Raw genomic sequence first — 24,667 nt, 5'->3', positions numbered from 1 at the left:
TTAGGCCCATGAGCCTTTGACTTTTGGTGAGTCTGTGAACATCTCAGGGTATCTATTTATTTATCTGTAAAATGAGATTGTCAGAGGTCTCTTATTTCTTATTATCACTTTACATTTCTGTATGTTTCATTATGTGTGCAACTCATTGAGACTGTGGAGTTGTAGCTGGGCACATAAACTGATGTGTTTGGCTATGATCTCCTCCTATTCAAATAGCAGAAAAGTTTTCAGTTCTGGTGTAGACTATGGAACACACTGCTTTCCCTGACCATAGAATAAAGGAGGATGACTTTGTTATTATATGAAGACCTGGCTTAAAATTAACCAAAAAGTAGACAGGGTTGTATGTGTAAAATAAATCAATCTTTTTGTCTACTAATTACATTTTACCCACTTTATGAGAGCAGATTTGTAACTTACTTGCAAGATTGACTTAAAACAATTATAATCAGTAAAAAAAAGTTTGGATAAATGAATGGTTTGTTGCTTAAATTTAAATTCTTGTTAATCAACTTGTTAAAATATACCTTAATATAATTTTTTTCATTCACACAGGATGAAAACCATTATTAGAAAATATAAGGAAAAGCTAGTATTTTAGTATTATCATATAGAGGAAATTTGGCTTGATAAATCTTTAAAGGAAATGTCTGAAATGAATTTTTTTATTGTAGAAGATGGTTCCAGTTTTACATTACAGATGTGCTTTTTGTATTCTTATAAGTCAGATTTGATCTCTGTTTTTTTGTGTAGGGCTATATCAGGGTACTCGAGAATATATTTAAAGTTTGATAGCCAGATTTTCTTAGCTCACATGGAAATAAAACTTCTGAAATACAGAGGCCTACTTTTCTTTGTTTCTCTGCTTGAGGTATAGAGATAATATATTGTAGTCTTCTTATTTAAATTGTGAATTGACCCACAGGTTTTATGTAATTTTATTATTAAGGACAGAGGACTGGGTATTGATATGATGAATATAATGTTATGCTCAATGTTTCAAAATAGTTAAGTGAGTATACAGAGGAGTTCTACCTTTGAAATATTGCCCATCACTTGACAATCTATGTCTTCTTATCAGGTGTAGAGGATATTTAAAACTCTTTATCTGGAAAATCATATATATTATAGGTTATAAAAATATCTGCATATACATTTACTTCTTAAGGGTCTAACATATTTAGAATTACCATTTGAGGGCTACAAAACTCTTTTGCAGCTGTTGTAATTTAAACATTCATAATGAATAAAAGGCTTGGATCTAGATAAGAATTCGAAAGCTTTTTGTTTTTATCTGGTACTGTATTGTATTAATCTATATGCTTCTTAGCACAGGTTTTAGCATTCCTGGTATTTTACACCTAATGAATTATTTCTTTTTTTGCATGTTAGGTGTCTCAAACCTTTGGTTTCTTTATTTCATTTCAGTTTTGAACAGCTCAAGATGGCAGTCACCAACCTCAAGAGACAGGCTAACAAGAAGAGCGAAGGCAGTCTGGCATATGTGAAGGGGGGTCTTAGTACATTCTTTGAAGCACAAGATGCCCTTTCAGGTAAGGCGATCCTCAGAGCCATCTGCCCGCGGCTTCCACAATGGAAACCTGACACGCACTTGGAGGGTGTTTACAGGGTGTGACATTCGGTCTGTATTTATTAAGTAGAGATCTAAAATGTGCCATAAATATTTGTTGCAGATGAGGCTGGCATCTCTTTGAAGGCTTGGTACTTTAAAAATTTATCTCTGAGGCTTTCACTGACCTATCTTACATGTGTGAAATGGGAGACTACTTTACCTTTCTGTGATGTCCAATCTCCAGGGTTGCTAAGAAATTAAATCTCACTGGGTAAAATTCTAGAATTTTTTAAAATTCTTTTGTAGCCATCAATATCTTACATATGTGACTAATTCTGTAAATGTGACCCATTGTGTATTCAGTTTGGAAAGGACTAATGACAAGGTATCATTCTTCTTAGCTCTTACCCTGGAAGCCCCACACGTACACACATACACAAAGGTAGCTGTCGCACTACCGTGCCATCCTGTTTATGTGGGAGGGAAGTTGTATCAAGTGCAAATGTCATAGCTTTAGACATTTCAATGAAAGGTGTCAGTAGGCTTTTTTTAACCACCTTTAATTAATAAAAGTTTAATTATTATTTATCTAATAAAAAGGAAAACACATTAATAAAAGTTAACCCAATTCTTTTTAAGCTAAGATGCTATAACTATGTACCTATATAGCTAAGTATCTATAACTCTATGTGTTAAGAGGATGCACCTTCTTCAATTCAGAAAGACAAATTTAAAAAATTAATTTGTATTTTTAAAGTACAGAAATCCTTTTATTGTTTTTAAAACCTGTGTCCTCATGTACCAAATATGCTTAATTGACTTCTGACACATTAAATACAGCTCTTTCCTTGCAGGTAGAGGTTAGGTTTTTGAAGGGGTAAAATGTCAATGCCTAGGAGGGAACAGAGAAGCCAGGTCCTCATCTTTGGTAAATGCCATGCACCGATGTTTCTTGATGGTGTGCCTTTCTTTCCCTGTGCTTACTGCTGTTCTGAGTTACCAATAGTTAATCTTAACCATGTCAGGAAGAGAAATATGAGCATATGTGAATAGAGTTTAGTATAATTCAAGTAACGGTGGTTATTCATATGCCTAGTAGCTACACAAATGATTCTCATAAATTATTATAATTAAAGTGATTTCGCTTAGCAAAAAGATGGATTTGACTTTTCTCTCCACTCTTTTTAAAAAGCATATTTACATATACATGTATATTTGTATTTATTTATGCTTTTTGCTTCTATAAATGGCTTTACTGTTGGCAGATTTCAAGAAGTTTTATTTGGTAATTATTAAATTTATGTAGTCTTATTTATTAGACATTCACTCTAGAGGCATGTTATTTGGTACATTAAATTTTGTAGTCTCATTTATTAGACATTTGCTCTAAAAGTGTGTTGGCAACTTAAAGTTTAACAGATAACGTCACCAACTACTAATAAGTGAATGACTGTATGACATGTAGAAACTGTTACGGTAGTAAATTTTAAAACTTTAGACACATGCACATATATCTAGTTTTTCTGATTTTTGATGTAAAAGAAATGCATATTATAGAAAATATTAAACAGATAAACAATTAGAAAGAACTACTTCCATTGTAGAGATAATCACATTAACATTTTGATGTTTTTCTTTGTTTTGATTTTTTTTCTTAGCTTATATGAGTACATATTATAAAATTGGGATTATATTGTATACAGAGTTGTGTACGTTAGAAACCTGTTTTATTCTTTAGAGAAAACCTGTTCATCTGGGTAATTATGTTAGTTTACTATAGCATTTGATTTGTTAGTAGGTTTTTATAACTTTTTCCAATTATAGTCTTAAATGAAATTAATCTATAGTTTTTAAAAATGCTTTTCTGGTCAGGTTGCAGTGTTAATGTTATACAGAATCATATGAATGTATTTGTATGTGTTCGTGTATGTACTCTCAATGGGCTATGTAGATTAGAAATTACATGTTTGAAATTTAAAAGAGCTGTTACATAAAATAGCTCATTTTAATCAAACATGCTAAAATAGAGATGATAGTATTAATATAATCAACTCCTGTATACCTATCACCTAGGTTTAACACTTACTATATTTTTTTCATACTTGTTTTATCAGTATTTTTTGAAGTTGGTTTATTTGTGTTTTGCTGATATATTTTAAAGCAAATCTCAGCCACATGACATTTCTCTCCTATATACCTTAGTATGAATCCCTCAAGTAAAGACATTTATGTACCTAATCATAATACCATTATCATAGCTAACAAAATTAGCAATAATTCTTCAATATCATCTATTCCTAGTTCATATTCAGTTTTCTCCAATTATCCCCAAACTTTCTTTTTTATAGCTGATTTGTCTAAATCAAGATCCAAATAAAATTCAGGCATTTCATTTGGTTTTTAAATCTCTTAAGCCTCTTTTAAACTATAAGAATCCCCTCACCTTCCCTACCTGGTTTTGTTTTTTCATGCCATTGATTGGTTGAAGAAACAAGGTTATATGTCCTATAAGATATCCCATACTCTGGATTTGACTGATTACTTCCTCACAGTGTCATTTAACTTATTTTTCTCTCCAATGTGCTAGGACTTATCTAATTGGACATTAGATAAGATTCAGTTTCAACATTTTTGGCCACAAGTAGTGCTGTGTGCTTCCTGTTTTATCACACGGGGAGTGTGTTAGTGTCTGGTTGTCCCTCCTGTAGAGACATCATAATGTATAGGTGGCTTAAGGGGTGGGCACCAGCAGTTGATACATATGTGTACTTTTAAAACCTCTACTTTTTGTGTTTTGTTTATTTTGGTTGGGGTTTTCCCCTGAAATTCTCTATTTCATCAAGATTTTCATATTTTTTAACCATTGCATTGTAATTTTTAAATCATTTAAAATTAATGTTATAGGGCCTTTCATTATCTGTTTAGTTTATGTGTTCTACTTCCTTTTTTAAAACATTGATTCTTTAGTGATACCCTTTTTGTGTTTTTAAAATTTGTAATTTTAATTTTCCTCCTTGACCTAGTAGTTTCTAGTAAATTTTTGTTTTTAAAGTTAGTCTCTAGTCTTATAGTATTGTGAACAGAAAATGTTTCTTAATATTTATCAATTTTTTGTAAATATGTCAAAGATTAAAAAAAAAGGAGATTGGCATGTTCTCTTCAGGGTACACTGTTTGATATTTTAGCAATACCTGATTAATTACATTATTTAATTCTAGTTTATTTATAATAAACATGATAGACAAATCTCCCTCTTTAATTTTGATTTTGTCAGTTTTTCTTTGTATGTAAAACATGTTTACTTGGTAACTTTTGATTGCTTGGATTTTGTTAATATTATATTATAACATAATAATAACAACTAAAGTTATTAGCAGTCCCCAAGATCACCCTCAGGTTTAGTAATTTGCTAGAACTCAGTGAACACTGTTATACTCACAACTGACAGTTATGGGTTATTACAGGAATAATACACAGATGACAGTCAGCCAAAGGAAGAGAGGCAGGGAGCAGGGGCTAGGAAAATTCCAGGCATGGAGCTTCCAGTTGTTGCCCAGTGGAATGATGGACAGCACTGACCTTTCTGGTCACTATTTGTGACAACACACATGGAAGACTGCCATCCAAGGAAGCCACCCAAGCCCAGGTGTCCAGATGCAGAGTCTTTCCTGGGGCTTCATCACACAGAGATGCTCAGCAGCCCCTTGTCCCACCGCAGGCTCCAGCCCCTCGAGGTTCAGGCTGACACTGAGCAACCAGAGTCCTCACCGCAAATGACATTATTAGACTCTCTGATGTGGCTCAAGGCCCCAGGTAAACAAGACACTTTTATCAGGCAGAGCATTCCAAGAGTTTAGAGGGTTACCCCCCAGGAGCTGAGGGGAAAGGCCACACCTTTTTGGGGGTAAGATTAAATTCTTTACTGCACAATAACATAATGGTAACATTTTACACCCTTATTTTTACTACATTTGCTTAATATTCATAATATTTTTTGTAACCATTTAGAAATTTTGTTTTTGGCGTGTGTCTTATAAGCAACATGTGGTAGGATTTTTATTATTTAAATACCATTCTGATGCCTTTACCCTTTAATAGAAAAATTTAAGCTATTTACATTTATCATATTGAAATTTTTGTCCTATTTTCTTTCTCTCTTGTTTACTTTTTGTTCTTCATTTTTCCCTCTTTGCTACATAGGCCATATGGTTTGCAGATTTGAGGGAAATGTTTTAAAATTGTTATAGGTTGTCTTTTAACTTCTGTTATATGTGGTAACAGTTTAGCACATCTTTATTTCCCATGCTTTTTCCCTTTTCTTCGTCTTAGTTTAATTTGAAATTATAGATGTAGTTTATTTTGCCTTTTCTTTTCCATTTCAGTGTTCTGTTTTTAGGTTTATTTTTGTCTTTTGCATTTAATTTTATAAAATATTTACCACAGTTATCTGATAAATATGTATATTATTTGCTTTGACATTTATTTAATTTGCTTTACTGTTTATTGCCAGTCCTTTTATGTTTCATCTTTCCTATCATTGAAATTTTTATTCTGAACATTGTGGTATATTTTTTGTGCTCTATCTTTTGAGCCTGTGTGTGTCTGGAAATGTCTCTTGCCTTCATACATGAACAGAGACTTGGCTGTAAGAGAATAATTTTATGAAGACATTGATCCAGTGACTTTTAGTGTTGCAGAGACAAAATCCTGAACAATATAATTCTTTATTAGTTGTAGGTAAATTGCTTGTTTTTCTGTCTAGCTAAATGCTTAAAAGATGTATTTGTTTAGCCTTGAATAAACAAAAACAACAAAAAAAAGGAAAGACACCTTTGTGTGATATACTGGAATTCTTTGGAATCTATAGACTTATATCTTCAGTTCTTAAAACTTCTCTTTTGTTATTTCAGATGTCAAATTTATAGCTTGTCTCTGAATGGTCTTGTGTAAAAGTGTCCCTCCTTCCCTTCCGCGGCCTGTGGGTCCCCGGCTGCCCTCTGCTTTCCGTGGGCTGGCGCAGTGCCCAGCAGGAGTCTGTCGCCGGTTTCCTTCTGTTTGCTGCATGCTGCCTGTGGGGAAAGTGGTCTCTAAATGGTTGTCAAAGGAAAGGAGTTGTTGGAGGTGAGAAATGCAGGGGAGCAGAACGATAGTGCTGAAGTGGTTGTGGAAAGGCGTGACGACGTCTCTGGTCTGTGCCATCTGTGTTACAGAGCTGGGCGCAGGTGGGGATGGGACGCGTGTGAGTCAAAGGCTTGCTCCGCTCTGCCCGACATCATCCGTGTTCTTCTCCTTGGCTGAGTGCGCTGCTCATGCCCTGTCTGTCCAGTCAGTGTGCTCTCAGTAGCCTTTGTTTTTCTTTAAGTTTTTATGCCATTGTCAGTTTTGATTTTTCCTGTGTGTACTCGTAAGTATTTTAGCTAGAACTTAGTGAGAAGTATGCCTGGCATAACTTAGCTGCCAGTGTTAACCTCGGTGTGTTTAGTATGGTTTTTTCTTTAGTATTAATATATCCTGCAGAAATATTCCAGCACCACACTGCACTTCTCCATGGCCATCGCTCTGTCATCCCCGTCCACTCCCTTGACGTGGTGAGGAGCCGTGGGCTCTCAGCCTCTGCGGGTGCCAGTCCTCCCTGCGGCGGCCGTGTCTGTGGGGCTCCCGGGGTGGTAGAGGCCTTCCTGCGCTCCTCGGCGCCTTCTGATCACCTCCCCTGTGCCAGCGGCCACTTCCCCGGGTGCCCTGGAGCTTGCGTACTCAGTAACCTGTGTAGTCACTTGTTTTTAGTGGCAAGTCTGACATTACCACTTGCTCCTTTCGAGAACAGCTGTGGGCCCACACTGCACAAACGCACATTCTTTATGGTGCTCTGGAGGAGAAAGGCCAAAGCAGAGGAGGCCGCATGTGTGGCTTCCTGCTCTGCCTGTGCCCCCGCCCGTGTTCCCATTAGTGCTGCCATTCTGCGCCGCGTGAGCCGTGGTTGATTCTTTGACACATTTGGTTTAGTTACTGTTGATGTATGAAGATAATGTTATCTAGGGTGATTATCTCAGTGAGAATTGTTTTTACCTGTTAGTCTTCTAAATAGTTGCAATTATTTTATTATTTATTGGTTTTCTTCATTATAACTGGAGAAAGAAAGGAATCACAGATTACTTAACCAATTCAAATATATGATTTATCTACTCTGACAAAAGTTTGGTAGAATAAAAAGTAGAAACTAAATGTTTGAAAGGCTCTTTATAAATTTCAGTTATTTATTCATCTTACCCTAACGCATCTTAATCTCCTACTTCAGTAAGCATAATCCCCAGAGATGGCATGTGAACCAAACTAGGCCCATCTTTATACATGCCATGGCTTTGTTTTTCAAGCGTTGTTTAAAAGAAAGAAGAGGAAAAAGAATATGTGATAGAGGGTATATCTGGCAACAAAGCCTAAAATATTTATTGCCTGGCTCTTTATAGAAATAGTTTGCCAATCCCTGATCTGGTTTGAATATTCCAACTCACGCAGGCCAGCGGTAACATACAGTGGTTAGAGCATGTACATCAGTTTGTACATGGATCCTGGATCCTGCCTGTATATACACATCATTTCTTAGTGCCTTAATAATAGCATTTATATAAATGTATGGGCAGGTATTATGATTCTTTTATTGAAATTGCAAATTTGACTTCCACATTTTATTGGAGAGTAAAATAAAAGAATCAAATAATTATAGGCAATCTTTCTATAACCCTGATTTTTCTTTGAATAGTACTTTTATATATACTTTTTTGTTTCCCATACAAAAACTTATGATGTTCAACTGCTTCACATATTTAAGTTTTAATAGATTAGAAACAATAACAAACCTGTGATCATGTACCAAGTTGCTTATTGAGTTATTCTACTCAAAAATATTTTCAGAGAAAATAAAAGGTCAAGTGAACCAGACATAGGGTTATTTGGTTTAATTTCCTGGAAAATAGGATTGCCTTTATCAGATCCCAGTGTCTCTGGGTCCTCATGCTCGGCTGACAGCTTGACAGTGGCTCTGCTGTGGTGGAGATGGGCGGGAAGGAGTTGCCTTGTCAGCAGAAAAGACTGTAAACTGAGCCGGGGGACCAGGGTCACCTCATCTTGACCTGCTGATCAGTGATGGACTTTGTCAGCATCAGTAAACATGGCTACATAACTTCCTTTAACGCTGACTTTGACTTAGCAAGTAACATTTGAGGCAGGGCTACTGCAGGAGGCAATGCCTGGACGAACCACACACAGAGCCCACGCAGTAAAGCTGCTGGCGTGCCAGGCGTTCCTTTGTAACCAGGATTGTCACAGAGTCACAGCAGCATATAAATAAAGAATGTGAGCAGGTTTGCTTATACACAACAGGCAAGTCTTTCTAGTTTAGCTTTTTAATACTTAGGCCTAGTCTGTCCCCTTCCTTAAAGAGAGGCCAGGAAGTTCTTTTCCATTTAACAAGTTGAACTTAAGTGTAAGTTTTGATATGTGGAAACATTTTATGTCATTGTTACCCCATAATCTAAATTTGAGATATTAAAGAAATTACTTGCTCTTCACTCTGAATCAACCAAGACAATTAAAAATATAGTGGCTGATTTTTTTCCAAATATATTTCTTTTTCTTTCTTTGAATGTGTTTCCTCATAGGGCAGCATTCTATTTATTTTATAATTTCAAACAAAATTTGAGGTGGCTTTACAAAATAAAGGATGAAAAAGAACAAGTTCAGAATTAAAAACTAATTAAAAGGAGCAGAAACATAGATGTTATTTGGCACTGAGAATGTGTTCATAGTACATTTGAGCAGTGAATTTATCTCAGAGTTTTTTGACCAAAGAGTCAAGGGAAATACATTGAACTACATAGTTCTGAGTAAAAGAATTACACATCTTTCTGTTTGTTTGTTTGTTTTAGCATAAATCTGCCACCTATGACTGGTGGGTTAAGCAGAACCCGTAGTTCCTTTTAAGAAATTGTTCTAACTCACTATTTGAATGTTAGAGAATAGCTAATACATGAGGGTGATGTTCATTCCAGTGTACTAGTTGTGAAGGCCATAGAGTTAAACATCGTGCATTTGGGTTTTTGCTAAAACAAGTTATATGAAAAGTTAAAAATCCTGGCTGTTTTAGCAGCTTTTATTTTGGGGAGGAGAAGCCTCTTTTGTTTTCAACTGAATGCATTTCCCAATTGGCATAATAAGTGTATTATTCTCATTTTACAGATGTAAAAACAGAAGCTTAGACAGTGGAAGTTGCTTGCCCTTACTGTGTGGGGAGTGTGCGATGAGGTTTTATGTACTGGGGATCAGACTGCTCAAGTGCACACTTTGAGTTTGGCTTTATGAACTTGGACAACTTGTTTTAATTTCATGGAGCCATGGTTTTCCCATCTGTAAACGAGAAATAGTATTGGAAGCTACATCACTGGCTTCTTTAAAAGATGACATATATATATACACACATTTATATATATATGTGTGTGTATATATATATAAAAGAGACTTAGCTTATATGTTCATTGCTCAATTAATGTTTGCCTCGCTATTTTTTTATATTACACTTTTGAATTTGAAATTGTATTTGACCATTTGTTTTGGAATTTTTCTTAGTTCTTCACCTAGATAAGCCTGATTTGCTCTGTTTAAAACCTCTTCTCTTCAGTAGGTAAAACTGTTTTTAGGTATAAATTACTAAATGATTTCCTTGTAATCTTTATCAGATTCAGGCAGACATAAATCACTAACAGCAAAAAACTCCAGTGCAGTTTGTACATCCACAGGTAATGTATTGGTAGATGTTGCTAGGTATTTCTTGGGAATCCCCAGAGAAATAACTTGTTATCTTAATAGAATATGAATAATATGTATTTTTCTCTGTTATATTTTAAGGCTGAAATTAAATGTTTTGAGGTTGGTAAACTCCAAATAGTAGTATTCCTATTTTCCAAATAGTGAAACTGAAGAATAAGAATGACTTTCCTGTGGCCAAGTATCAAAGATAGTACAGGTTTAGTGTCCCTTATCTGAAATGCTTGGGACCTGGAGCGTTTCATGTTTTGAATTTTTGGCTTGGGGATGCCCAACCTATAGTAATAAGACCTAGAACACCTTAAGTATTGCTTTTCTTTTGTAATTCAACTGTCTTTACCACTCAGTCTTGAGGTTCAGATGATTGAGTATGTGCATTATGGACTATTTTAATAGTGTTAAACTGTGAATAACTTAGGCTAGTGTCTGCTGGGTACATTGCAAAGTATGGCATATTTGTGCTCCTTTCCGGCAGAGAAAATAATATGACCATTTTTTAAAGCTGTTTAAAAATGTCATTTTGATGTAATATATCCCCACCCATTAAAATGGCCTGCATTTTAACCAGATGTTGTTTTCTAGCCATCCATCAAAAACTAGAAGCGGATGGAACGGAAAAAGTAGAAGGATCCATGACGCAAAAACTGGAGAATGTTCTGAACCGTAAGTTTTGTCCTGCTACCACAAACTATTTATGGACTTTATAACAAGCCTTAGTGTAGTCCTTGGTCCTGCTTTTACAGGACAAGGCTGTTAGTTGCATTTTAGTATTGATTTCTAAACAATAGCGATTATTAAATTCCTGCTGAATGAATATTAAGGGGAATAGAAATACTGAAATGAATATTCTGCTTCTGTTTGCATTTTATTTATGAGAAATCATAATTTGAAAACAAGGCTATATACTTCTTAAGAAATAAAATTTGCTACCATAAAACAGACCAGTGTATAAAAAGCATCATCAAAGACAGGAAAGCACTGAGGCAGTAGCCAGGATTGGCATTGACCAAAAACCTGGAAAAGCCATCGTCAGGTGTCTATCAGTGTTATGCAAATAGCCTTAGCTATTAGAATAGCAGATACTTAGGTGTCATTTATTTGTTTATAACTTGCCTTTTTCCAAAAAGAATTTAAGGTAGCTGGTTATTTAAGAGTATATCTAAATCTGAGAAATTTTGTGAAAATTATAGGCCCAGGAAAAACTGATATATTGAAAGTTTTGGATCTGTCCACCTTTCTTTATGTCCTTTTTCTGACGTCCAAGGTTCTAGTTGCTTACTTATCCTACCAATTTAGAAGAAACTCATCAGGTGAATTAATCTTTATTGTACTATTAGTGCCTTAAAAATAAGTTATTCTCTTTCACATATACAGTTAACATTTGATATGATGCAATAATACCAATAGGAATCTCCTTTTGAAATATAACATGATTTCATCTTGAAGTAGAATTAAAAATAACTGAAAAAATTAAGAAAACTCACATCAGATATCTAAAGATTCTATGAATACAGGACTGTGATAGGAAGTTACTTTTGCTCTTCTAGCTTAATGTAGTCTCATGAGGAGAACTTCTTGAGTCTTTATGTAAATATCTGCTCAAAAACCTGAAGAATCCTTAATAAGAAAGTATTTTCTAGAAAGAAGCTTTAATTTGGTGTCAGCTTTCCTTGGAGAAGAATTTGAGTACTTGGATTTCATTCTAAATTTCTGAATTTAACAGCATTTAAAAATATTTTCTTCTATTGTTATTACTATTATTACTACTTGCTTTGAGATTTTGCCTTATTTTTATCTTTGAGAACCAGGTCACCAACTTTGTTAAAATGGATATATTTTTAATTCAACTCAAATTTATTGAAGCTATTTTCTGAATGGCATTTTCTACTCAGGGATGTTATTTGCACTGTAGAAGTTGTCATCAAACTAAGATATCTGTACAACAAACCAAGATTACTTCAGTAACTTTAAAAAGGTGACTTGTAGGAACAGCGGACTTAAGGACATAGTAATATATCATTGTATCAGTAAAAGAGATACTTGCTAAAGTTTGGGAAAATACTAAGATCTGTTTCATGTTTTAGGCTTAGTATAATGTGGTAATGTAATTTTTTTTCTCTAAGGAGTAGTTTGGGAAATCCTCCCTTGGGACTTATGGTATTAAAAATTGTAAAAAAAATTTGTTTTACTTAATATTCCTTTATAACCATGAATTTTTTCCAGAAATATATTAACTTCTTATTGAAGTTGGCTCTTTTTGAATAAAGTTGGGCTTGACATAAATGGTCACTTCTTTATGAGATCTTCCTTCAGGACTTTATATGGTGTAAAAATTTCCCTAAAATATATTCCTTTATAACAATCCTCATTTTTCCAGAAACATTCTTTATCCACATGATGTTGATGTTTGCTATTTTAGGATAAGGTCCTGCTAATTCAGGTCAGCTTGACATTCATTTGTCACTGGTTGTGTAAAATCTGGTGCTGAACCAGGCTGGGATACAGAGCTGGGAGCGACGAGGTTCTGGTGCCACAAGAGAGCCTACTGCCCAGACGAGGGCTTCACAGTCATCCAGGACTTTAGTACTGTAGAACTGGTAAAAAAAAAAAACAGAAATTAACATCAGGAAAAATTCAATCAGTACTATTGGAAATTCAGTTTCTTTCTTTTGGGAAGGAAGGAAGGAAAGAATGAGAATGAATGTAGTTTAGTTTGCTTAAATCATTACTAATACTTTTATTGTAGGTATAATTATATACTAGTTCATATGGATTTTTCTTTAGTTTTTTAAAATGAGAGTTTTTAAGAATTTGGGCAGTCTTTCTCACTTGAAGCTAAGTTTCCAAAGGATGGTATTGGCTCAAGAAAGTTAGCCCCTTTTATTTGGAGTTTATCAGCGTTGACACCTTTTATTGAAATTGTTTTATTTTCATTGACATGTGTTTCTCATGTTTGTCTTTGAACTTAATAATTCTGTCTTGATTTTAAGCCACCAACTAGTTTATTTATATCAAATTCACATATATTCTAAGAGTATAGAATGGCACTGTCCAGTAGAACTTCTGCAGTGATGAAAATGTAGCTATTGAGCACTTCACATGTGGTTAGTATAGCTGAGGAACTGAATTTTAAATTTTTATTTAATTTTAATTAATTTAGCTTTGAATTGAAATGGCCCCCTGTGGCTAGTAGCTACTGTGTTAGTGCAGGTATAGACAATGCTGTGGAAGTATTTGTCATCATATTTGCGGTAGTAACAGCTAAAACTTGTGTAGCATCTCCTAAAGGTCAGGTGTTGCTCTGAATAGTCTGTGTATTTAGTCCTCACAACAACCCCTTGAGGTCTGTGCTATTCTCTTCATTTTAATGATGAAAAAAATAAAGCCCAGAAGGTTAAGTGAGCTACATACATAAGGTCATACAAGTAGTAAGTGGCAGAGCTGGGCACTATGTCCAGAAATCGGACTCCAAACTTATGCTTGGACCTACAGGCAGTCCTTGCTATGCATGGTTTGGATAGGCAGGGATTTCAGTTACCACGATATATTTGCCTAACTGCATAAAGTACAAACTTCCCCGCTAGCTCTGCAGTCCGCAGATCACTGTAGAAATAACACACGTGCAGGATGAATAGCCTGCTCCTTCCTTCAGAGTCCGTCAGGGACTGGTCGCTGTGCATCTGCTACCTGTTTGCACACGGGCCGCAAAGAGTGTAGCAGTGCTGCCCTTATCTCCAAGTGATGAACCCACGTGACCACGTGTTTTACAAACATGGATAATCAAAAGAAAGGATTGGCCCATAAAGATGAAAATGCATGAAAACCCAAAAAGTAATAGCACTGTACATGAAATTCAAATCCAGCACAAATGGAATTAGAAAAAGTAGCCCATGGTGGGAAGGCAGAGCCTGCTGCTCTGCGAGACTTGGGGGGAGCTCGGGGAGGGGGACGCACCAACGTGGGGGGACGTCCCCGAGGAAGTGGTGCTCGGAGGAACCCACAAAGATACGTCACAACATTGGAAGTGCAAAGATAAAATGTCAGAAGCTGATTCACACTTAGAAAGGAGTATGATGATTTGTCAAAGCATAGAAAAGATGCTTGATAGATATTGTAAATTTTGTGAAATAAAGAAGGCAAATACTCTTGAGAAGTTTTTCTCCAAAGAAATACTCTAATTTTTAATGTTTCTAATGTTTTAAGTTATAGTGTACTAAATATATAATTTTACTATTTTTAAATTTTCCTATTCATTTATTAACATAACCAACAGTAAGTGAGTTTTTAACGTTTCAACAAAAATTTTTAGAAGGCACGAAATGACTGTAATTTTCCCATTGATTATTGAGATGGCTTTTCTAGGTTTCAGCTAATACAGCCATCGTCACAGTCATGCATGCCATGCAAAGCAGAGCTTGGGTGTGCTGCACTGCACCACCTCTCTGAGTGGAATAAACACTGTCATTGATTCACAGACCAATTTACAGTCCCTGTTCTGTGATCATTTTTGAGTACATGTTTGTCTTATCCTAGGAATATAAAGATAAAACTTGCACTTAACATCTAACAAATTATAGCCTAATGAAAAATAGGGACACATAAGCAGGTGATTGAATTGGGTGTGATCATACTCTGCTGCCAGTATTCTTGGGATGCGTCTGGAGCCTGTGCAGGGGGCAACTAACCAACACTGGAGTGGAGGGAATGTCAGGGAGGGTCTCGGGAGCCTTAGGAGGGAAGCAGGAAGTAGCCAGGGAAGTAGAGGTTGGTGGCGGGCAGCTGGGTGGAGGGATGCAGTGTGTCGGGGCGGGGCCGGGAGCATGCGGGGGGTGCACAGCATCGGAGGAGAGATGGCTGCAGTCCTGCAAGCAGCATCTGGGGGGCCCGATGTGCACACGTGAGGGCTGAGGCTGTGAGGTGTGACAGGCTTGCTCGGCAATGGCATGAAAACTAATGGTGAACCATTGGAGCAGTGTGAGTAAGAGATTGGTATTATGAGATTCTTGAAGAACAGCCTGCCGTCTGTATAGAGAATGGGTGAGAGGGAGGCCCACGAGAGGCAAGAGGAGAGACAGAAGTGCCCAGTAATAATGTGAGTTGTGTCAGTAGCAGCGTATGTTGTAACGGAATGAGGTAATGGAAGGGCGACATGGTAAGGACTTTAGCCAAAACAGCTGGTGAAAGCAGAGCTGGCAGGTCAGAAATGTTAAGGAGATGAGGAAGGTAGTACTTGGTCACTGGTTTGATGTGAGATGTAAGAAAAAGGAGATAGTCAATGATGACTTCCAGATTTCTGGCCTGAAATGAGGAAGAAGCACGTTTGGGGCGTGAGGAGAGTAGAGAAGACGTTTAGCTGAGTTTGTAAGATGCTGAGTTTGAGATGCGGAGGGTACGACCAGTGACGCCTTCCTGGCTGTCACTGCTTCCTGGCTGGCACGGTGGCACGTGGAGGAGCCTCCCTGTGTGTCAGTGGCCTCCTCCACCAATGGAGGGAAAGTGGCACCTGTCTTGTAAGCAAGTGCCAATGCCCTAATACATGTAGAGTTTTTAGTTTTACTCTCACCTAGCAGAGAGTAAGTGCTCAATATATTAGCTGTCACTATTGTATGTCTAGTGAAAATATTTTTAAAGATTAGTTTTAAGCTCGGAGACACATCTTGTGATATAGATTTGGGAGTCACCAGCACACAGATGGTAGTGGAGTTAACAGGATTGAATGATGCAGCCAAGTACTGTGTGTAAAATTGAAATAAGAAAGCCACGGCTTTAGAACACTGAGGAATATTAGTGTGAGTCAAGCATGTGAAAAAGAAACTGACTTCTGCTCAGTGGTTGGCTAGTAAATATTTAACAACTGGCATGCAAAAAAGAAAGCAAGAAGAAAGAGACAGAGAGAGAGAGAGAGAGAGAGAGAGAGAGAGAGAGAGAGAGAGAGAGAGAGAGAGAGAGAGAGAGAGAGAGAGAACTCTAATATTAGTATTTCTCGATTTCTGAGGTCCAAGTTCCCCGCTGTGGTTGATTTCAATTTGAGGAGCGATGCCAGCAATTGGCTGCTGAGAGCAGAGAGAGCCGACTTCAGCTCCCTCCTCGTCCCTAGACTCCGGTTCTGTGTCTTTATGCACAGCTACAGGATTCCGGTGTCAGGCACAGTGTTGTAAACATTAAATGTTGCTCATGATACCGTTCATGTAACGCATTGTGGTATAGATAGCAGCCTATCTAGTCATTTTCTAGAATCTATTAAAACTGAGACACATACAGCAGGTTGTTAGGTCTCTTTGGGGTCCTGGTTTTGCTATACATTTGAGTATACATTTTAATTACCTTAATTTTCCAAATGCCCTAATGTTTCATTGCCTAATCTCATTCAGTTTACCTGTTCCTGGGATAAACTGTGTTGTGTGGGTCAGGTGGGGAGCTCCTCTGTTCTACTCCTGGCCCCTGCAATTCCAATCAGGCAGAGAGCACAGATTAAAATCACTTCTGTGACCTATTGTCTCAAGGGTTGGTACCAAGGAAGGGACCAATAAGGTCACTTTGAAACAAGAGAAAGCATACTGTTTACTTTAAATAAACATGCTTGCATTATAAGACACCATTAGAATTTCAGGACTAGGTTTTGTAGATGACAGGAGTTCCTGGCACACTTAAAATGGTTCTTTTTGTTGTTGTTGCTAAGGATGTAAGACCCCTGGGCAGGTGTTAGTCCCACGGGTTAGTGTGCTGTGCCGCAGTGACTTTTCTTCCCATCTTGCACTGTCAGGAAATTTTGCTGCTCTACAAGCCCAGCAATGGTGGCAGCCGCCCTATGTTATAACAGCATTGCTGTTAGTTCTTGGGGTTCGTGTGTGACTGATACAGTGACAGTCACTGTCCACATTAACGTGTTGAGACCATCTTCAGGTGAGAAGGGACCAAATTTCAGGTCTAGGCTTGCCCAGGGCTGGTAAGTGTAGATTAAGGTTTATTCTGCAGCCTGGGCCAAAGCCATGGTTTCCACGGCCAGCTAGTCCAGGTAGATTTGTTTCATGGTTGCACACGGGATGCCCAAAGCCCTGCCGGCTGCCTCACACTGGATGTTCCTCGTGTGCGGAAGTGGGGGAGAATGTGTGTGGATTAGTGTGAGAAGGGGATTTTCTTCCAGATGACTTTGTGGATGCCTTCCCCATGGCCTTATCTACAGCACCAGCCTCATGCGTGACGAACGCAGAGTAGTAGCTTTGTTTTTTATTAGTAGCTCTGAAGAAGAAACCCATTTGTGAGCTGCTGGTGATTTTTATCTGTTTGCACAAATCTTGGTTTCATAGCTCTCTTGTGTTTTATTACTGGATATATCATCCAGTTATCAAAGTTATGAATTATAATTTTATTGTGAATACAGTAAATTTATAGACAGAATAATAATTTATAGTTAAAAGTTGTCTACATATTAAAGTTATAATTTAATAATTTACTTCTCTGTATTTGCATAAATTAAAGTTCTCCATATATAGATATATATGGTTTGGCATAAATAAAATTATAATTTTATAGTTTATAATTTGTCTATAAATTTTTCTCCATAAAGTGTTTATGTTTTGTTTGGTTGTAAGTGGGTTTTCTCCCTGTACTTGTTTTCATGCTTTTTAGAAAAGCTAAAAATTAGTTGGTAATTTTTTACTACTTTAAAAATACGATAGGAAAAATCTAATTTTGAACTCTTATACTTTTTGCCCCAAATTCCTTTATTATATCAAAAAAAGAAAAGTGCTTGGTGATTTAACATTTAAACACTGTACATAAGTGATTACCCTTTTTGAACGATTCAGTCCCCTTATTCGTGTTCGTATTTATTCATTTATGATGCCTCAGTTTACGAAATTTATATTTTTAAAATGACAAATACTTTAAAATAATTTTCTTTAAGGAAAAAAAGTTTTAACCCTAGTCAGATTTCAAATATTCATTTAGCTTCCCTTATGTGGTTTGGTGGCAAGAAGGAAATATATTTTTTCTCATCTTATAGTAGAAATTTAGTATTCTATATTAAATAGCATGTAATGAAAACAGCTATCTTGACAAAGCAAAGTTTTTGTATCAGGCCTTTAAAATTTCAACAGAATTCAAACATTATTTAGATAAAACAATCATGTTACAAAGACGACTTTTAACACGCTCAGGCCACCCACGGTGTGGACCAGAGAATATACGGCATGTGAGCCACCCAGTGAGACTGAGGCCGTTTTTTCATCTTTGCTTAAAGTATCGTCACTAGACCAGATAATGTAGAAACTTTTTACAAGCAGCGATCAAATAACTGAAAACAGTTTATCCTTTTTCTCCCCTTTTCTTGTGGCTTATTAAAAATAATTCACAAGTTACAAAATTTAAACTATTTTTGTACACAGCAAATTTTACTTTAGATAAAGCATCTCTTTCATTACACTGATTCATATAGTTTCAGTTCTTTTAGATCAAAAAAACCTTATGAATTGTCCAGTTCATATATAATTTTATAAGAATTAGTGATTTAAGAAATATTAATGATGCCGTGTTCAAGTTTGTCATTTTAAATTGCTTGTGTAATTTTCTGTGTCTGCTACCTAAAGAGATAATTCCACCAAGAGATAGGATTACTTTTAAAATATTTCTTTTGAGCAACTTTTCCAAAACCTGTTTTGTTTATTTTGTTTATTACTCCGTATGTAGATATTGAACCCATGGAATTTAATGTACATGTGTGTGTGTGTGCGTGCGTGTGTGTGTGTGTGTGTTTACCCTGTTGTCTGAAGTAATGAAATAACCTAAGGGCCTATCATTGCTATAAAATTTAGAAGAGTAACTAAAATAAATGTAGGTTCATGTTAGAGAATTTATTTGGGTTGTTTTTATATTGGATAGCATTCTTAACATGTGAAAAGACTTAGGCAAAATGGAAATTTTATTTTAGCAAACTGTAAAAGATTTCCAATATAGCTAACTTTAAAAACATAGTCTATTGAGTTTTAATGTAAAGCTACAATAGTGGTCTAACATTTTGTTTTTAGTGCCCTGTTACACATTTTCTGATTAAAATCAGCTTTCATCTAAACTTCCTTTTCTCCTTTTAAAATAGGAGCAAGTAATACTGCGGACACATTATTTCAAGAAGTATTAGGTCGAAAGGACAAGGCAGATTCTACTAGAAACGCACTCAATGTGCTTCAGCGATTTAAGTTTCTTTTCAACCTTCCTCTAAATATTGAAAGGAATATTCAAAAGGTAGAGTATATATTTATTTATGTGCATGTGGTTATAGATGTCATAAATTTTAAAGATTTGTTAAGATGTTTTTTATATTCACCCAATGTCTCCAAAATGTTATTTTTTTGTTTTAAAGGGTGATTATGATGTGGTTATTAATGATTATGAAAAGGCCAAGTCACTCTTTGGGAAAACGGAGGTGCAAGTTTTCAAGAAATGTAAGATTTGTTTTATTAATTTTAGATCTTCTACTTTCCTTTTATAGGAAGACTAGGGAATGTATTCTGCAAAGAATGTTATGTGGGCTTTAGTTTTTGTTTATATGGTGCTGTCTTTAAAATTTAAAACGATTACTTCAAAAATAACATTATGACTTTTCTTATTTGAGATATATTGAAAATGAGCAAGCAGGGTAATAGGTTAGTCTTGGACGTTCTTTGCCGTTTGTTAACCACAGACTATAAAAAATCCTTTTTACTAGAAAGAATCAATGACAAGTATTTATAGAAATGGAAGCCTATGTTTTAATCTTCTCTCTTCAGAAAGACCAATATATTTAAGCATACTGACTTCATTTAAAGCAAATGCAACAACTTTTGAAATTATCTCTAATACCAGAGATACAGAAAACAAGAAAAGCTTAAAATGCCCTGTGGTAGGTAAAGCCTTATCAACTAGGAGAAATATCACAGGGTTTTAATAAATTCAAAAATGAAATCGATAAGGCCTCAGAAAACTTAATTTATTTTTTATTGTGGTAAAATGTACATGCAGTGAAATGCACAGACCTTACATGTTCTAGGTCAGTGACTTTTGACAGCACACACCCACGCAACCTATACCCGAGACAGAGTGTTTTGATCACTCTAGAAAGGTCTCTTGTGCCTCTTCTCAGTCAACCTTCACCCCACCAAAAGCAACCACTGTTCTGCTGTCTGAAATTTGGTTTTAAATTTCCACTCTACAAATCCTTGTATATGCTTTTCTTTTTTAATAGATTATGCTGAAGTAGAAACACGGATTGAAGCTTTAAGAGAATTACTTCTGGATAAATTGCTTGAGACACCTTCGACCTTGCATGACCAAAAACGTTATATAAGGTAAATCTTCTGCAAGAATTTTGATGAGTCACATTTATCTGTTTGATACTGGATGCATTATGTAACCTTTAAAGCTAATTTGGGGGAAATTAAGAGATTGATGAAATGGTAAAAGGTAAGACAAATAGAAATTTAGGGGTGTGTAGTTGTAGAACACCAGGAATCTCATGAATACAAATAAATTTGGGAGCAGTTATGGAGTACTCACTTTCTAAGGACAAGAAAATCCCGCTGGTTTGGTGAAAGGAAGGGCAGCTGCGTTCTCAGCCGCCTGCTCCTGCTGCTGAGCAGTGGGTTATCCGACCTTCTGGGACCTTCTGGGGTGGTGTGGGCACGGCACCCTGTTGGTGCTCATCATCCGTGAAGTAGGGGCTCCTACTTCAGAGCAGAATGCTGCACTGGGTGGGAAGTCCTGCATTGCCACAGGAATGTGCCGTGTCTCAACAGTAGAGAAAGTTCTGGAAGGTTTTAGCCTTGACTAGCTGGTTTACAAGCCTTTTGTGATCAATGAAAGAGAAATATATTACTGAGTGGGAATACTTAAAAAAAATAGCTGTAATAGTAAAAGAGGTGGACCTCGCAGGCTATGAAGAGGAGGAGGAGCCGGTATCATCGCACGTGGGACTGGCTGCTCCCTGTGGGCAGCTCCCGTGCCTGCTGGTTTTCAGTGTCCTCATCTGTGAGGTGGGCGTGATGGCGTGGGCTGCGTCTTGGGCTGCAGAGATAGTCAGGGACATGAAGGATTTCACAGCACCTGGCACATAATGAGTAGTCAGCAAATTTTACATGTTTGTGGTTTATACCAGGATTTGAGACAAAGCATATAAATTATAAGCTATTTATATCTGCAATTAAAAAATATTAACTTTATTTTCTGCTGGAATATTTTGAGTGTGGCCTTTGTTCCCAGAATAAGGTGTTATTTTCCAATTTACTGGTTTCTGTTCTTCGATTAGTAAGTTTACTGAATATTCAGTCGTTATAAAATGATAATAGATCATGTATATATTTATACAATTGGCTGTGGTCACCATGTGACTACTGAAAATAATCTCTAGGATGCAAGGAGGGTCTGCCCTGAAAGCTGCTGTGTGTGCAGCTGTGGCGGGGACGAGGGCCCACACCCAGACCTGCGTCCTAGTGACTGGGCACACAGTGGGACTGGCCGTGGTCACTGGGAGTGCACTCGTGTTGCCCAAGAGGGATCGAGCAGAGGCTCTGGCAGTGGGATAGAGAGTGCTAAACTGCTTGCTGCCACTACCTTGCGTGTATGTCCTCTCTAATCCTGACGGCCGCACGAAAGGACACCAGTTTTATGCCCATTTCACAGGGGAAGGCGGCAAAGCTTGCCCGGCACACTGGTGAGGAGGGAGACACTTGTTTTTTCTGGTCCCAGAGCCGACCCTTGCTTCTCTCTCAGCTGCCGCCATAAAGGAAGGGTATATATGGGGGATTTTCCTGGCTTGTAGAGTCCTAGAAATTTAAAGCTCAAAATAAACTACATTAATAATCCAAATGCTTTATTTTCTGCATATAAAGAAACAGGGTTCCAGGGAGGTTGAGCATCTTGTCTAGGACCTGCAGCTACCTGATTCTGTCTCTCTGTGTTCCACCCTGCTGCTTCACTGTTTGTGCTTCATGTGTTTCCTTACCTGTTTACATTTGCTATATTAAATTTGCCTATGGTAGCATGTTAAAACTTATTATTAAGTGTGCAGTTTCTTTAGGTAGTGAATTACCCATCTATGTGGATGACTGATGTGTAGTTCTTATGGCTAGTTAACTTACTGGGTATCATGTACAAGATGGTAGTATTAAAAAGGATGCTTTTAAAGGGCGTATTTAACTGCCTTTTTTCTTGTCATTTTAAAGGGAAAAGAGCAAGAATGTCAACAGTTTGTTTTTTAATGATTATTTTATTTCTGATGCTTTGAGAAGACACTAGGCAGTTCTATTACCTTTTTAAATTAAATTTTTAGTCAATAGCAAATAGAAAAATAAGATCAGAACCAGTCAAATATCTGTTGGATTTTGAAATCTATGATGATAGGTACTGTGAACACCAAGTGGGGACAGAGACAGTTTTATCATCAACAGAAATATACCTGTATTAGTTTTCTTACATAATCTGAGTTATGTATGGTAGGGGTGTAAATCAGATTACTCCTGTATTATCTTACTTTTGTTCACTATTTTATCTAATTAAAAACTTCCTGGCTATTTTCACTCTGTTCTGTCCCGATGCCAGCAGACAACATATTAGTGACTTTAGCAAGAAGAAAAACTCCGGATGCTCCTTGCCATGTCGGCGTGACCCTAGCCCTGGTAACTGTTAAAAATCATGTCAGAATAAAAACTTCTTTAAGTTTTAAACTTTAAAATATTGAGGTGATATTCATAATTAGCACTCTTTACTTTGTTTTTCCTCTAAAAATTCTTTTTAGAAGTATTTTTAATACTTAAATAGCAATAACATGTATTCTAAACAGTGATCTTTGAAATGAAACTACTTATTTTTAAGCTGCATACTAAAAGGAAGAAACTTTTTGGAAGAGACTAGCACGAGTTGTACTTTTGAACTGAAATACTCTAGAATTCCTAAGAGAAGAACTTTATTTTTCTTTATAAAACTCTTTTATTTCAATACCTATTAACAAGATGATAGAAAAAGAATTTTGCCAGGACATGGTAAACATACTAAAAAGACTTATAGTTTAAAAAGTTACTGAGCAAACGAGCTTATTGATTTCTCTTGCTGTGCCTCTGGAGAAAGAGCCCTGTAACTGAACCATCTACATTACTGTTCAGTAGTTTAACGATTAAAAGAAAGTAGCTTCACTAAAAGAATATTCCTATATTTTACCACTGACACCGAATCTGAGGGTTATGTGAACGAAAGGGTTAGGAGAAAGCACTGGAGTATTAGGAGGCAAAGCAAGTCTGTCTGGGAAGGATGCCGAAACACCTTATCCCCAGCAAGGGGGAATAAAATCCCATGTTCTTTGGGAAGAAAAGGCACAATGTACTATTTGTTATATTTATATTTCAGATAACAAAAGAGGAAATCCTTGTGTGAGAAAAAGAAATCAGACTGGATTTGGAAGCTTTGAAATGAATTCCCTATGCCAACCTCAATGTGATTTAATGTCCGATTGTAGTTTTCTTCTCAGGATAGTATCCTCATATGTGAGGAGTCGTCCTAGGCAACTCCCTAATATGAGTAAAGTTCTTTCTTTTAATTGACTTGTCACTTTCTCGACACAGAGACACCACCTATTTGCAACCTGTAAATAGACAGTCATGGCAAGGAGGCAGCTCTCGGGCAGCTCTTGCAGCCCGTGCAGGGTGGGCCGCCGTGCGGGGCCAGATGCCTGCCCTCTTCAGCAGCCCAGGGCAGCAAGAGCGTTCCTAAATGTGACGTCGCATTTCTTCACAGCATTGCATTTGTTGCTAACTTACTGCAATATGGATTTGTTTCTCTTCCAATTAGCTGCTAATTTAGATGTCTGAGTAGTAAATATGTACTCCTAGAGAAACGTGGGAGGGAAGCGCCAAGCGTATCCCTGAATGATTAAGATTTGGCTCCAGGTCACAGCTTGTAACCATTAATGACAATTTACTGTTGAATAAAAATCTTTAAATTCAAGACAAAGGATAGCTTATGGTTTAAGAATCATTTTAAGACAATAAATTCATTTGGACATGCTTTTGGAGTTGATTTAATTGTATTTGACTTGTTATATTTATATATTTTGTGAGGACTGAGGGCCAAATGTTGAATAATATTTGATAGAGATTTTCAACTGATATATATTTAGATTGTGTATATGGGTTTGAGTATTTTATGCACAAAGAAGACTTTAAATATTTTAAGGAATATTTAAAAATTAAGAAAAACACCCCTCTGTACTACATTTTCCAGAGAAATATTTTCTCAAACAGTCATGAATGAGTT

The 24,667-nt window shown here is 36.5% G+C and overlaps 1 protein-coding gene across 5 annotated transcripts in view; it reads left to right on the top strand.

The window, feature by feature from the left end:
* The window catches only part of EXOC2 (exocyst complex component 2), a 194,314-nt gene that overhangs the window by 61,753 nt on the left and 107,894 nt on the right, over positions 1-24,667 (top strand). For all 5 annotated transcript variants that reach the window (XR_006735217.1, XR_006735216.1, XM_045551563.1 and 2 more), the window contains exons 6-10: positions 1,429-1,553; positions 10,973-11,053; positions 19,485-19,630; positions 19,749-19,830; positions 20,610-20,712. Coding sequence is in view for 3 of the 5 variants with exons in the window: in XM_045551563.1 (XP_045407519.1) it covers positions 1,429-1,553; positions 10,973-11,053; positions 19,485-19,630; positions 19,749-19,830; positions 20,610-20,712 (537 nt within the window). In the remaining 2 variants the exon portion in view is untranslated. The remainder of the gene's footprint in view (positions 1-1,428; positions 1,554-10,972; positions 11,054-19,484; positions 19,631-19,748; positions 19,831-20,609; positions 20,713-24,667) is intronic.

Source organism: Lemur catta, chromosome 5 (assembly GCF_020740605.2).
Source record: "Lemur catta isolate mLemCat1 chromosome 5, mLemCat1.pri, whole genome shotgun sequence".
NCBI classification, from domain to species: Eukaryota; Metazoa; Chordata; class Mammalia; order Primates; family Lemuridae; genus Lemur; species Lemur catta.
This window is presented reverse-complemented; position numbering and strand designations above follow the sequence as displayed.